The 15,299-nt window shown below is 37.3% G+C and overlaps 1 protein-coding gene across 6 annotated transcripts in view; it reads left to right on the forward strand.

The window, feature by feature from the left end:
* Aatf (apoptosis antagonizing transcription factor) overlaps positions 1–15,299 on the forward strand; it is a 101,195-nt gene that overhangs the window by 32,139 nt on the left and 53,757 nt on the right. For all 6 annotated transcript variants that reach the window (XR_011373047.1, XR_011373048.1, XM_070027125.1 and 3 more), the window contains 4 exons: positions 6,770–6,884; positions 8,687–8,879; positions 9,349–9,513; positions 11,707–11,790. Coding sequence is in view for 4 of the 6 variants with exons in the window: in XM_070027125.1 (XP_069883226.1) it covers positions 6,770–6,884; positions 8,687–8,879; positions 9,349–9,513; positions 11,707–11,790 (557 nt within the window). In the remaining 2 variants the exon portion in view is untranslated. The remainder of the gene's footprint in view (positions 1–6,769; positions 6,885–8,686; positions 8,880–9,348; positions 9,514–11,706; positions 11,791–15,299) is intronic.

The following is a 15,299-nucleotide window of genomic DNA, read 5'->3' on the forward strand; positions in this document are numbered from 1 at the left end:
GCAACTCTGTATCTATTAATAAAAGGTTGAGAATACTTAGTTGATTTAAAGTTAGAACATAAGTAGGTTGGGCTGTGTCAGCATTTAGATTTGGAAATGATAATGTGATCAGACATTCTGTCATATGACTTCAACATCAGTTCTGTTAGGAAAACATTTCTAGCATACCTGTTTTGGCCAATGTGATATATTGGATGTTGGAGTGACAGCATGAGGTGAGTCTCTGCCCTGAAGCAGCTTAAACCTAATGAGATCAAATGCAGAATACAATGTACTATGATCCCAAAAGAAGAGTGGTTTAGAAATTCTGATTTTTCAGCTAAGAATTTTCTGAATCCCCATTTTCACCAAACTTATTTCTCAACCCATATTATTTAGAGAATTTGGGCATTTGGTTAGGGTAAGGTTTACCTTGGGAGTTTTATAATATGAAAGAATCACAGTACTTTAAATGAAACATGAGAGGGTTATTTGGATTTTGGTTCTAATATTATTTTTAATAAATTTCCTTACTTTGCAGCTTACTTTAAATTTTAATAAAGATTTAAATTATGAAAGTAATACATGCTTATAAAATATTCAGATGGTTAAAAGTATATCAAATACAAATGAAAGTGTTCCTACTCTCTGGATAACTGCTGGTGGACAGTTTAAATCATTACTTGTAAATAAACTTGGATTTTAAGTACCTTGCATTCTGAGCTCTTCCTATTTAAAGGGAGAAAATAAATTTCTCTTTTTAGGAAAAGTACTCAGGAGCAGTAGAGGTTGTCTAGCATCTGTGAAGTAGACGCTAACTATAGTGGATTTCTGAAGGTACATTGATCAGTTGGATTGCTGTGTCCTATAGGGCTTTTTAAGGATTTATTGACACACTTCATCAAGGTATTTGAGAGAGTATTCAGGGAAACCGAAGAAATTCTGCAGTTCTTTCTCTACCTTATAAATTCATGCCTGGTCAGAAATTACAGCATGAGTGGGATGTCCCTCCACAGAACTCAAATGCCCAGTATTTATCATGTTACTTAGTGTGGCAGTAATGTAAAAATATTAGGATTTTTTTTTTGCTTGTTTTTTTCTGTGAGGGACTCTCCCAACATATATTTTATCATATGTCTTTTCAATTCTCCCTTGTTTTAACTTTCACTTATTCCCTCAATTCCTTACACCAATTTCTTAAAAGAAAAAGTTTTGTCCACCGAGTCCTCTCTCTTATTTTATTTAATGTTTCTTGGGTTGAATAGTTCTCACAAAACACTTTGCATTCAGAATTAGCTTATTAAGACTTTTTCTCAATAGACCCCTCAGATTCACATCTTCTACTGTGGTGCTCTCTAAGGTATGAAAACACAAGTCTGATTGTGGCTTAGCCTTCATGATTTTAGACTGTAAGTCCCCATACTCTGGCTTGAAAAGTTACCTTGTGGTTATTTTTGTACCACTAGGAAATGCTACTTTTGGTTCACAGAGCTAGTGGATGCTTTGGGTCAGAACTCCTTACACTGTTCTTAAAAGCACAAGCTTCACAATAGCATACCCAGTTATCTAAATCTATATATGTGTATGTGTACAATCTATATATGCACATATTTATATTAATAGATAACAATTCTAGTTGGGCCTGTATTGGAAATGGTGGTTATTGAGGAATTTGTAACCTGCCATCCTTTTTCTTACTGAACACACCATTCTGGTTGGGGAATACAGAACAAGCCCAAACAGTAATACTGACAGAATTCGGAATTATGATACAGTGGAGCTTTCACGTAATTCTTTGTTGAAGAAGTTAGGGCCTAAATGTTAAGGCTTATTGTTATTCTGAGTTGATAATCTCTGCCTTGCTTTAATAATTTTTCCTCATGCCTGGGTAGCCCGAGAGTTGCACAATAATCACTCACACAGCTTTGTAATCAATGCCCAAAGTAATAGGATTCCTCTGGCCACCGGCAATTAATAAATTTGTGTCTTTTTTAAAACACTAGCAAGTCGGGCCTGAAATACGACTGACTGGCTCTCCTCATTTGCATATTTATTGCAGTGGAAAAATTCTTACCAGATGATTGATGCTGAGCCTGCCTCTTGAATTCCAAGCAGCACATTATTATGAAATGAAAAATGCCGGCCATACAGTTGATTAAAGTTGAAGACAGTGGAATCGGTGTTTTTTAAGATTGTGGGAGAATTAAAGGCATATTTTAATAGATGTTGACAAGAAGTGAACTAACAAAAGCAAAGCAAAGGATTTGCTTGAAAAGATTTAATCAAACGTCTTTCTTGGGGGATTAATTGCTGGGGATGACTAGTGCAAGTGGCAGGCTTGTGTGGATTTGAATGAAAAGTATTGTTCTCAGGCCAATATATTGTGTGTCATTTTGACCTATAGTTTAGCTCTAGTTCTGGAGTTACTTTTGAAGGAGAAAAAATGCGCTCTTGTAATCTGTAAATTCCAGCTCAATGTATTTATCTGAGGTAATAGGAATATGGGAGTTGATGTGTACGTGCACATAAATAATTGTATGTTTGCATATTCATTTAAATATAACTATGTAGACATTTAACAACAGATAAGGTAAACTTTATTTTACCTTACACATTCACTCTTCTGATTTCTTCTCCATCTCATTGCTTGAAATGTACTCATTGGTTTATAATCTAATTAATAAACTGTATGCCATGTCCAAACAGATTCTTAACCTATAATTTGTTTGTGTTGGATAGCCTGGATAAATCAGGGGAAAAATAGAGCTGTTAGGTGAAAATGGTTTTTAGATTGGTGACATTTTACATATAGAATGCTTGTATATGGGTAGCATGTAAATGAATAAGATTCTATTATGAAAATGATTACAATGATAGATCAGTATTAGCAAAGCTTAGAGCATTTTCACCCTGTACGAAGTGGTGACTTTTTGATAGAATATAATGTGCTTTCTGCTTAAGAAATTTACAAAATGTCTTAATAACACAATATTTTACATTTTTTTGTGAGCTCAATGGGCAAACCATTGTATACATAGATAATTGAGACTCAGAGTTTAATTTGGTTCACATATATGACTCAACTAGTTAGTAGTGATAGCACTTAGGGCTTCTGACCCTTAGTAAATACTCTTTCCCTTTATTCTTTGCTCAGAATTACTACTAAAGCTGCTGATCACATGCTTATGTTACATCTTGGTAAAGTGATGAGGCATATGTTCTTCATAATCTCCTTTTAAAGGAAAGGCCTTTCCAAATGGACCATGTAGGGCAAAACAAACATAGATATTTTTGACAGTCTCCAGTTGTTGGCCATGTGCCAACAGGAAGGGTGAAGAAAGCATATTATTAACTTATCTCTCTTGTAATAATTGGGAGAAAAATTAGAGGTAAAAACTGTTGATTTCAAAATCTTTTTATTATTCATAGGGTTCAACAAGTAGAAGTTAGTCCGATATAAATAATAGTATATCAATAATAAAGAAGACTTTGTTCTGGCCAGGATGAAATCACTGTTGAATTTGAACCTTCTGAGGTCTTTTCTTACTTTAGTGAGAGGTGTCTTTGAGAAGTCCACCTACCTCAGTAAGGAGTATTCTATTGTTTCTAGGTTTTGCACACCATCTAAGCATATATGTGGCTCTCTGTTACAAAGAAATGAGATTTGAGTTGTCTTGTAAATTTCTTTCTTTCTTTCTTTTTTTTTCCTTGTGGGGCTTGAACATAAATTTCTTGACAAGAAGTTGTTCATGTGTTGGGCCACTGGTGACTTCTTTAATTTTTTAAATTTAATTTTTATTATTATTTTTTTTGGTGGTGGTGTTTAGAAGCACAGAATTACAGATTTTATCTTTGGTAGATCTCTTGTCACTTTGATGCATGGTGGTACTATTCCTGAATAGAACTTTAATACTTCAGGACTATGTTTTGAGTGGGTAAAGGGATGTATAAAACAAGAGCATATGAGAGTATTAACAGAAAGGCACACTTTGATTTACTGGTATTGGCTCTCTGCTTTCTTGTTGGATTGATATGCTATCTAATATGTGCAATGGATTTTTTAAAAACCAACTTGAATAAAATAAAAAAGACTTGCGTAGGTATTTGAAAGTGGTCTTAAAGTTGTGATTTTTTTTGGATCTTTTCATTTATTTATTATGTTATATATTAAGAGTTCAATTATGGCTTACAGCTATAAATATTATAGGCTGCTTTCCAGCTTCTTTCCTGTGTTGTGTGGTTCTTGATTTTATGTTGATTATAAACACATGTTATCTAGAAGAAATAAGAGATGGGCCCTTTGCTCTTCCGTTGTAAGTTTTTTTTACTATGGTAAAAAACATATAATAGCTGGGTACCTGTGGCTCATGCCTGTAATCCTAGCTATTCAGGATGCTGAGATCTGAGGATCACTGTTTGAAGCCAGCCCCAGAAGAAAAGTCCCTTTAGAGAGACTATCTCCAATTAACCACTCAAAAACTGGAAGTGCTGCTGTGGCCCAAATGGTAGAGCTCTAGTCTTAAGCACAAAGAGGCTCAGGGACAGTGCCCAGCACTGAGTTCAAGCTCTACAACCAGGGAGGAGGGGGCCAGGAGAGGAAGAACATATAACAGAGAATTTACTGTTTTTACCATTTTAAGTGTACAGTTTTGTAGTGATAAGAATAATATGGTGAAGCCGGGTGCTAGCGGCTCATGCCTGTAATCCTAGCTGCTCAGGAGGCTGATATCTGAGGCCAGCCCAGGCAGAAAAAGTCTGTGAGACTCTTCTCTCCAATAAGCCACTCAGAAAACCAGAAGTGGAGTTGTGGCTCAAGTGGTAGAGTGCTAGTCTTGAGCTGAATTGCTAAGGGACAGTGCCCAGGCCCAGAGTTCAAGATCCTGACTGACAAAAAAACAAAACAAAACAAAAGAATAATATAGTGAAGTATATGTGGTGGTACATGCCTTTAATCCCAGCACTGGAGAGCCTAAGGCAGGAGGATCTAGAGTTTATAGCAAGCCTGGGTTCTGCATAACAAGACAAATGTTAAAAAATGAAAGGAAATGATTGAATTATGGGCAGATATTAGCAATGATATGAATGGATCAATAACGTTGGATAAAAGTACCCAAATACCAGTGATGTATGAAAACACATGAGAGGAAGAAGAGAAATTCTGGTAAGAGAGAAGTAGAGAAATGCAGCTAAGGGAGAAATATTAGGCAGGAAGAAAATTGTTTCTGAATGGTAAAATTTTTTTTTCTTTTTTTTTGCCAGAACTGGATCTTACAATGTAGCTCTCGTGTGACTTTCTCAAAGCTGTTCTACCACTTGAGCAACACCTATAGCCTGGTAATTTTGCTGATAAATTGGAGCTGGAGCCTCCTGAACTTTTCTCTTGTGGTTGGCTTCACACTTATGTCTGCTGAGTAGCTAGTATTACAGGTGTGAACCACCAGTGCCCAGGAGACATGGTAGATATGATAGAATATCCATGAGAAGAGATTCATCACAGTTGCTGAAAACGTGGAAGTTTGATTGTAGAAGAGGAATGTTAGTGTTTCAACACATAAATGGTGATTACTGTCTATTCTTTAGTAGGATCATTCTGATAGAGAGGGTAAGAGTTCTCAGGGGACCAGCTTTTATTCTAAAAGTTCTTAGCCATAGACTGCCTAATCCTAATCAGCTGTATCACAAATGTATCTATACTATTGGCTATAAGAATCTGGTGAAAACATAGTCTAAGTGTACAATTTTTTTTTTTTTTTTGTGCAGGATCATGCTATTGTAGCTCAGGCTAACCTCAAATTTTGGAACCTCTGCCTGCGTCAGGCTCCTGAGTGCTGTCCATGTACCTTTTTTTTTTTTTTTTAATATTCAGTTCTGCAAAATAGAATATCATTAACTTGGGCTCTCCTATGTGAAGAAGAACTTTCCATAAGGATATGTGTTAGAGGTTGAGGGGGAAATACAGCTCAAACCAGAGGCAATGAGATATGGGTGAGAGGAATGTTGGTGATAGCTCAGAATTGAGTTGTGCTCTTTTGGAGGAAGAGAAATTACCTAAGGAATTGGTTGTTAGAGGGACACAATCTAAGAGATCAGTGGATAAAATTGGAGGAATGAATATGCCTAAGAAACTGAATACCAAAGGGACAGTTGATTTTATTTTTAAATTAAAACCCTTTTTCTTTTCTTTTCTCTTCTTTTTTTTCCTAGTTCCAGTGCTTGAACTTAGGGCTGTGCTCTTGCTTGGATAGCTTGCTCACAGCTGCCACATTGGCCACACCTCCAGTATAGCATTTTTGCTGGTTAGTTGGGGATTGAGTTGTGTGGACTTTTTTCTGTTTGTGTTGGCTTCAAACTGTGGTCCTCAGATCTAAGCCTTTTGAATAGCTAGGATTATAACAGGTGTGAGCACTGATGCCTAGCGCAAAGGGACAGTTTATTGGTGATGATGACAGGCTGGGAAAGAGTTTGTCAAACTTAATAAATTTAAGCACTGACAATTTAAGTCTTAATATTTATAGATACCTTTCTAAGCACTTTATACATGCTGTCTTGCCTGTTCTTATACAGCCCAATGAGATAGGCCTGTTATAAAAAACTGGGAGTTTTTTTGTTTTTGTTTTTGTTTTTTTTGTTTTGTTTCTTTAAGTTTCAGAGATCTCCAATTGTACCCTACATTTCCACCTACACTTCCCCCAGGTAGAATTTCATGGGAGACATTGGGTACAGACATCTTCCACCTTGGAGAATGCTAGATGATCCATCCTCTATTCTCTATGCTTTATTTCCTTTCCAGGTCACAAGGCACTGAAAGTATTGTTGAGGTCATTGGTAGATCTTCAGGAAGAATTGCTTTTCCAGTACCCAGATACTAGATATCTAGTAGATGGGATGAAGTCTAAAGCAGAAAGGTAAGAAGGAAATGGAACTATGGAATAGCTTTAAAAAAAAAAAAGTCTGAGCTGGGTGCTGGTGGCTCATGCTTGTAATCCTAGCTACTCAGGAGGCTATGATCTGAGGATTGTGGTTCTAAAGGCAGCCTGAGCAAGAAAGTCCATGAGACTTATCTCCAATTAACTGCCAGAAAAATTGGAAGCTGTGGCTCAAAGTTAAAGAGTACTAGCCTTGAGCAAAAAGCTCAGGTCAGTACCCATGACCAACTAAAAAACAGATACTGCTTTTTAAGATTTTTAGTTGTATTAATTCTCTTTATGGGTTTAGGCAACATTCATGCCTTCTGTTTAAAGTTGGTAAGTTAAAAAAACACATTTTGATTATTAATACTTAATTACTGTTAATAAAGATTTTTTTGTCTCATATTATGGAATCAACTGGTCACAACCATCTCCTTTAATAAGAATAGCTGTTTGAAGGGTGAAAAAATTTTGGAGTTATTTTGAAGGGTGGAAAGATTTCAGAAAACAGCAGCAAAATAATCCATTTTCTTTTCTGGATTTATCACGTTTGATGAAGGGTTTCTCCACTTTGTTTGAACTTGCTTTAGGCTTGATATAGTTCATGCTTGCTTTTTTCCCTTGGGCCTGTTCTTTAAGTATACTTAAAGTGGTTTCCTATTGAACTAATTGGAGACCCAAGAAAGGAAACTCGTACTTACTGAGTACCAACTACGTTGGAGTTAGTAATCCAATGAGTGCAGTTGGTTATGTAATTGGAGGTTGTGTTACATTTTCTTGGCATATACATTTGTCCCTCTGTACACTTATAGGAGAGTGGTTCCAGGACCCTGCACAGACAGCAGATCCTCTGAAGACCTTCAAATGACACAATTTGCATATAACCTGCACACATCTTTTCTTATACTTTAAATTATCTGAGATTATTTCTACTCCCTAGGACAACACAAATGAAATCTAAAGAATTGTTATACTGTATTTTTTGTGAATTATAACAAGAAAAAATGGTTTGTACATGTTCGGTTAAGATGCAGGGTTTTTTTCTGAAAAATTTTAAATGGGCTTGTATCAGTTATGTGTGTATGTGTGTGTGTATTTCATTGTTAATCTCTATATGTTTACACTGTATTCCAATCTATTTAATCCCCTGTACCATATTCCCTGTACCCTTTTCTCTAAGAAACCCCAACAGGTTTTCTTGTGTTTTCATAGTTGGAAATATTCTATTTTGATAGTATCCTTCCTCCAGCTATGCCTTCCTTTTTACCCTGATTTTTTTTTTTTTATTTGTACTAGACTGGTTTCTCAGATTCCGAGCCTGTGGATTGAGAGGACTGATTGCCTTGCAGTTTAGTGCTGATTTGGGTACTTGCCCATTTGAGTTTTCTTCATATTCAGCTTCTCTTTGTTTGGTTAAACTAATATGTTCACCTCTCCTTAACAGTTAGTTACAGAGAAATGTTTCTCTTATTGATTTGGGGATTAAGGTCATAGAAATATGATTATGTGTTTAATTTTTAAAGACCCTTCAGAATAGGCCTGGCTCATACACATTTCTAATAATATTTTACAACCTCATTTATTTTTACAGTTTGCTTATCTTTTAAAAACTATTTGAAACCTCTGTGCTTTCTATTTATTTGAAAAGTTACCTGAGTTTTTGATTGACCTAATGGGGATGTTTCTGGTGTTATTTAAATTGTAGATAAGAATAGGTAAGGCCTGAATTACTCTTACTTCATGTGAACTTAGTTTTTAAGTAATGTTTATTTACATTAGACTTCTCCTGGGTTTTCTAGTGAGGAGATTTCTAGTGAGGATGATGAGCCAGAAAAGAAGAAGCAGAGAAGGGCCCCGCCAAAGCGGAAGCTGGACATGAATGATTATCCTGGTTTCATGGCAAAGCGCTTTGCTGATTTTACAGTCTTCAGGAACCGCACACTGCAGAAATGGCATGATAAAACCAAGCTGGCTTCTGGAAAACTTGGAAAGGCATGTGTGCGTCTGTGTGTCTGTGTAAGATAGCTGGTGGTGGTAAATGGAAGCAGTTGTAAGAAATTAGAACTATAGCTTGTTTATATAGATGCTGTGATGATGTAATAATAATCAATCATGTCTGTTGTAAAATTTACTGAACTACTCCTGGAGTTTATAACATTCAGATTTGAGATTTTAAACTTTATTAGAGGGAATGTTTTATTATTGAAGCCTTATTCAGTGCTAAAAGTATGAGATAACTTAAAGAAACATTTTAAAACAGTCATTAAAGGGATAGGAAAGTGAGGTGACCTGCTTAGTACTGAAAAAAATTTACTTTCAGAGAACACTTATAACCATTCACAAACTCAGAAAGGCCTTCCTGAAGATGATTGTTATATTTCTCCGCTGACATAGAAAGATAGACAAGCTGTCTTCAGCACTGACTTTCTGTATTATCTGATACCAGGTAATGTTCTTTCAGGGTTTTGGTGCCTTTGAACGCTCAATCTTGACTCAGATTGATCATATTTTGATGGACAAAGAAAGATTACTTCGAAGAACACAGACCAAGCGCTCCAGCTACCGAATTCTTGGCAAACCTGAACCAGCTGCTCAACCTGCCCCAGAGACTTTGCCAGGAGAACCAGTAAGAACTCTGATACAGTTTGATTATCCCGGAGTTTCTAGGAATCTAGTTAAATGAAAACCTTGTAGGTATTACCTCCAAGTATGAGACGTTAGTGAAAGGAAGGAAAATAGCACTACTTTACTGGGTTGTTGAAAAACTGTGTGGTTGGGGAAAGCTTTAAAAAAAAAAAAAGTGGGACCTCTGTTAACTTGTATTTCATTCTAATTTTGAGTTTGATAAAGGAGTCTGGTGGTAGATGTATTCTTAATGATTTAGGGTTCTTTTTGTTTGTTTGCTTGCTTATTTGTTGTGTTTGTGGTGCTGGGAACCAAACCTAAGACCTCATGTGTGTTTTGTAAACTGTCTACCACTGAGCTACAACCTTAGTCCTTAGAATTTAGTTTTAAAGGTACTCTAGAAATGTTGATATTGAAGCACATGTGGCTTTACACTTTGTGATTGTCACATGGATATTGTAGGAAAGAAGCCAGAAATGGAGCAAATTCTTAAATTTCCTTTAAGTATTTTTTAACTTTTTAATGTAGAAGAAATAAATGAATAATATTTTTTAAGTTCATAATAATTATTTACTTATTTTTGCCAGTCCTGGGGCTGAACTTTGGGCCCAGGCATTGTCCCTGAGCTTCTTCTTTTGCTCAAGGCTAGCGTTCTACCCACTTGAGCCACAGCACCACTTGCAGCTTATACTGTTATGTGGTACTGAGGAATCGAACTTGGGGCTTCATGCATACACAGCAAGCACTCTACCACTAAGCTACATTCTAGTCCCTAAGTTCATAATTTTAAAAGAAATGTAAAAATTTTCATACTCCTAAATTTTATAAATTTTATTTTTTAATATATTAACAGTTGTGATGTTTTGTGCATATAATATATATATTTTTTATTTTACTAAATAAGATGTGTAGGAAGTGGCTCTGTGGCTCAAGTGATAGAGCACTAGCCTTGAGTTGAAGAGCTCAAGGATAGCGCCCAGGCTCAAAGTTCAAGCCCCACAACCAACAACAACAAATAATAATAATAATATGTGTAGCTACATGAATCTATAAAATATCACAGTTGGGCTAAGAATGTTGCTTAGTGGTAGAGTGCTTGCCTAGCATGCATGATGCCATGGATTTGATCATTGGTACCACATAAACAAAAAATAAACAACATTTTAAAAGTCACAATTATGTTCAAAAATCTTAAAACTTTTTAAATTTGGCATATCTTAGATACTTTTTTTTTTGTCAGTCGTGGGGCTTGGACTCTGGGCTTGAGCGCAGTCCCCTGCGCTCTTCAGCTTAAAGCGAGCGCTCTACCACTTGAGCTACAACACCACTTCCGGTTTTCTGGTGGTTTATTGGAGAAAAGAGTTTCACAGACTTTCCTGCCCGGGCTGGCTTTGAACCATGATCCTCAGATTTCAGCCTTCTGCGTAGCTAGGATTACAGGCATGAGCCACCGGTGCCCGGCAGATACTTTTTTTTATATCATTACAGAGATCTCTTTTTTTTTCCTAATGGTGTCAGAGTATTTCATTGTATAAATATATGCTAAAGTTTAGTCAATATGCTAAAGTTTAGTCAAATAATGTATATTTCTATTGTCTTCAGTCTTCAAAAGAACACTATAGGAGACAATTCCGACATTTGTGTATTTGTGTGAGCATAGGACTAGATATCTTAAAGTAAAAATATTAAAGGAAATATACTAAATCCTGGTAGATATTTCCAAATTATCTCTCAAAAGCTGGCACTAATTTCTAGTCCCTCCAGCTGTGTCTCCAGAAGTCCTAAGTATTGCCAGTCTTACAGATTGAAAAATTGTATTTTATCATTCAAACTTTTGTACAATAGAGTGGAGTTAAACATTATTCTATAATTATTTGCGATTCTTTTTCTGTCAACTGTCTTTTAATGTTTTTGTGTTTCTTTTCTTTTCCCTCTTCCCTTTTCTCCTTTTTCCTTCTTTCCCTCCCAGACAGGTCTTGGCTATGTAGTCCAAGCTGACCTCAAAGTCCATATCCTCTTGCCTCAGCCTCCAAGCCCTCATAGTATCTAGCTTATTTATCAATTAGACTGTTTGTTTTAAATTTAAAGGGCCCTTTATATCTTAAAGCAAACAGTATTTTCACTGTTCGAGGTACTATTGATAGTAGCTACATTGTTTACTGGATTCACTCTTTTTTACTTTTTGGTGGCCTAGGAGATTCTTCCTCAAATCCCTGCCAATGCTCACCTGAAGGACTTGGATGAAGAAATATTCGATGATGATGATTTTTACCACCAGGTATGAGTTTTTACATAGTCTTTTATTACAAGAAGTCAGGTTCTAGAATTTTAAGACAGTCGATAGAATTCTGTGAATTAAAAGGTAACTTATTTTGGAAGTCAGACAAGGAATTGAACTATTGCATCCAGAATTGACTTATTATGTCATTCTGGATTGTTGCTTTTCTTTTGTTTTATGTTTTCCTTTTGAAATGAAAAGAGCTACAGTTGTTTTTTTAGTTGTTTCTGGAGTATAAATATAAAACAGTTTCAGCTTCTTTGAGTCAGGTGATTTATCCTTTTTCAGCTATTTATTTATTTATTTATTTATTTATATTTTTTCCTCCTGGTACTAGGAATCAGTCCCAGGGCCTTGCATATATTCCGCAAGTACTCTACTGCATCTCCAACCTATAATAATAATAATAGAGGAAATTTATTTAATAATTCCTTCCTTCCTTCCTTCCTTCCTTCCTTCCTTCCTTCCTTCCTTCCTTTCTTCCTTCCTTCCTTCTTTCCTTTCTTCCTTGCTTCCCACCTTCCCTCCCTCCCTCAATCTCTCTCTCCCTTCCTCCTTCCCTTCTTTTCTTTTTTTTTTTCGTGCCATTACTGGGGCTTGGAATGCAGGGCCAGGGTGCCACCCCCTAAGCTCTTTTGAACTCTTTTTTTCAAGTCTAGTACTCTGTTGTGAGATGAGAGTCTCTATTGCCAAGCGCCACCGCTTGCCTATAATCCTCGCTACTCAGGAAGCTGAGCTTTGAGGATCCCGGTTCAAAGCTAGCCCAGGCAGGAAAGTCCATGAGACTCTTATCTCCAATAAACCACTAGAAAACTGGACGTGGCATTGTGGCTCAAGCGGTAGAGCGCTTGCCTTGAGCTGAAGAGCGCAGGGACAGCGCCCATGCCCAGAGTTAAAGCCCCATGACCGACCAAAAAAAAAAGTCTTTACCTTCAGATCTCAGCCTCCAGAGTTGCTAGGATAATAGGCATGAGCCACTAGTGCCTAGCTGTTTAGAGATTTCTTGTCTCTTTACTATTAGAATGGAAAATAGTACTAAAGGCTTGGAATCCCAGAGTTCTAGAATTACACTTCTGGTTCTGCAACTTACTATCTCTCTTGTTTTAAGTGACTTTTGTACCTGCTCAAATCAGTTAAGAATATATTGTGAATGTCTGCTACAGTTGATTATAATCATAGTGTAAAGTTTTAAAAAAGAATTGATAGAAGTTGAAATATGGCACAGTTCTCAATGTTTCTTCGCAACTACCCCTATTTCTCTCCCATTCCCAGTCATTGTCTGCTGGCATGCTGGTGTGTTTTGTTGTTTGTTTTGTTTTGTTTTGTTTTGCCAGTCTTGAGGCTTGAACTCAGGGCTAGGGCTCTGTCCTTTTAGCTTTTTGTTCAAGGCTGGCTTTTTGGTGGTTGATTTGAGATAAGATCTCACAGACTTTCCTGCCCAGGCTGGCTTTAAACCATGATCCTTAGATCTTAGCCTTCTGAGAAGCTAGGATTATAGGTGTGAGCCACCAGCGTCTAGTTCATACTACTCTTTTAAATAATTTTCATGACTGAACATTTGAGCTATTCTAAAGGACCACAATAACAGCTGGTTTCTCATGGCTCACACCTGTAATCATAGATGTTCAGCTGAGATCTGAGGATTGGAATTCAAAGCTAGTCTGGGCAGCAAGGTCCATAAGACTTATCTCCAATTAACCACCAAAAAGCCAGAATTAGTGCTGTGGCTCAAGTGGTTGAGCACTAAACGTATGCAAAGATGCTTAGGGATAACATCCAGACCCAAGTTCAGGCCTCAGGACTGGCACGCGTGTGTGTGTACGTGCGCACCCACACCCACACACACCCACACAGACATACCCCTACACCCTCTCCCTCCCTCTAGCCTCCTCCTCTCTATAGTCTTGTATCAGTGCTTTTTTGTGTGTTATTTAGTCATGGTAGCTGTACTTATATGTATGTTAAGGAAAACATTTCTTAGGAAAGTTATATGTAAAACCAGAACAAGTTATTCTGTATTGAGAATACCTCTGGGCTGGGAAGGTGGCTCAGTGGTATAGTGCTTGCCTTGCATGCATGAGGCCATGGGTTCGATTCCGCAGTACCACATAAGCTGGTGGAAATGGCACTGTGGCTCAAGTGGTAGAGTGCTAGCCTTGAGCTGAAGAGCTGAGGGACAACACCCAGGCCCAGAGTTTGGGCCCCATGACCACAAAAAAAAAAAAAAAAAAAAAAGAATATGTCAGATTTGCCCCTAAAGAATATTGTATTAATCTTTTTATACATTGTTTAATATTTGATAAAATATTAAATATTGTCATGTCAGTCTGAAAAATAATGATTGGTAGGTAGAGAGTTGGTATGGCCTCAGCTATACCCAATTCCTGATTCTTTTTTCCTACTCCCTTATATCCATTTGTCACAAGAGTAGGGAACTCTATTTTGTTCTGGAGTGTCTGAAGAAGTGCCTGATATGGGATATTAATACTGTATAATTGTGTGAGATCACAGGAGATGATCAAAAATGTTCCAGTCCTCATTAATTGAAGTATGCGATGGAAAGAGCATCATAAATTAAATAGGCTTAATAAAGTAAACTAAAATTACTGGGGAGAAGTTGCTTCTACTGGCAATCCTTATTCTGAAAGAATTTTTTTTCCTTTTTCTCTTGGTTCTCTCTCTCTTCTCTCCTCTCTTCTTCTCTTCCTCTTCCCCCCTCCCTCTCCCTCCCTCCCTCCCTCCCTCCCTCCCTCTTTCCTTCCCTCCCTCTCTCCCCCTCTTCTCTGTCTGTCTCTGTCTCTCTCTCTTTCTGTCTCTCTGGCCTAGAGGTCTGTTAAAGAAATAGCATTATTTGATTGGCCCTTCATCACAATTAATAATTTTAACTTCGATAAATTCTGATCTCAGAGTTATGACTAGTCACATCTTAGCTTTTCCCCTTCCTGGTTAATTGGGGTGCTGGGGTTAATCTAAATTAAAACTTAAACTAATAGAGGTCAGCAAGGCAGCTGAAACACCTGAGTGAAACAAATGGGACTGCCAGGTGCAACTTTATCTTGGCTGTTTCCCAAGAGGGAAGTGGCAGCAAATTGGAGTTGTTTCAGCCTTCTGTAAAGGTGAATGATGGGTGACACTTGTTAATGTACAGCATCTCCGGAAGCGTTCCAGATTGCTTTGCTGCTGTACCAACTGCTGCCATCCATGAACAGTCAATAGGAACTGGACCAGTTGCCAACATCTGGCAGCACAGCAAGGAATGGGTGCAAGTCTTGAAACCCCACAGATTCTAAATATGGTGCTTAGAACTGTGCAGGCTTTAATCACTTACCACTTTTTGGCAGCAGGCTATGACAGCTTATCCTAGCCTCGTATATCACATCACGACATCTGCTGAGCTGCAAGGCAGCTGCACATTCATTTTCTTTTCTTGCCTTTTCTCTTTGCTTCCTATTCCCCTTCTTTCCACTGCCCTCTCACTTGCCCATCCCCTCCTCCCTTTACACTTTCTC

Source organism: Dipodomys merriami, unplaced genomic scaffold, assembly GCF_024711535.1.
Source record: "Dipodomys merriami isolate MVZ:Mamm:240054 unplaced genomic scaffold, mDipMer1.0.p SCAF_19, whole genome shotgun sequence".
Lineage (NCBI taxonomy): Eukaryota > Metazoa > Chordata > Mammalia > Rodentia > Heteromyidae > Dipodomys > Dipodomys merriami.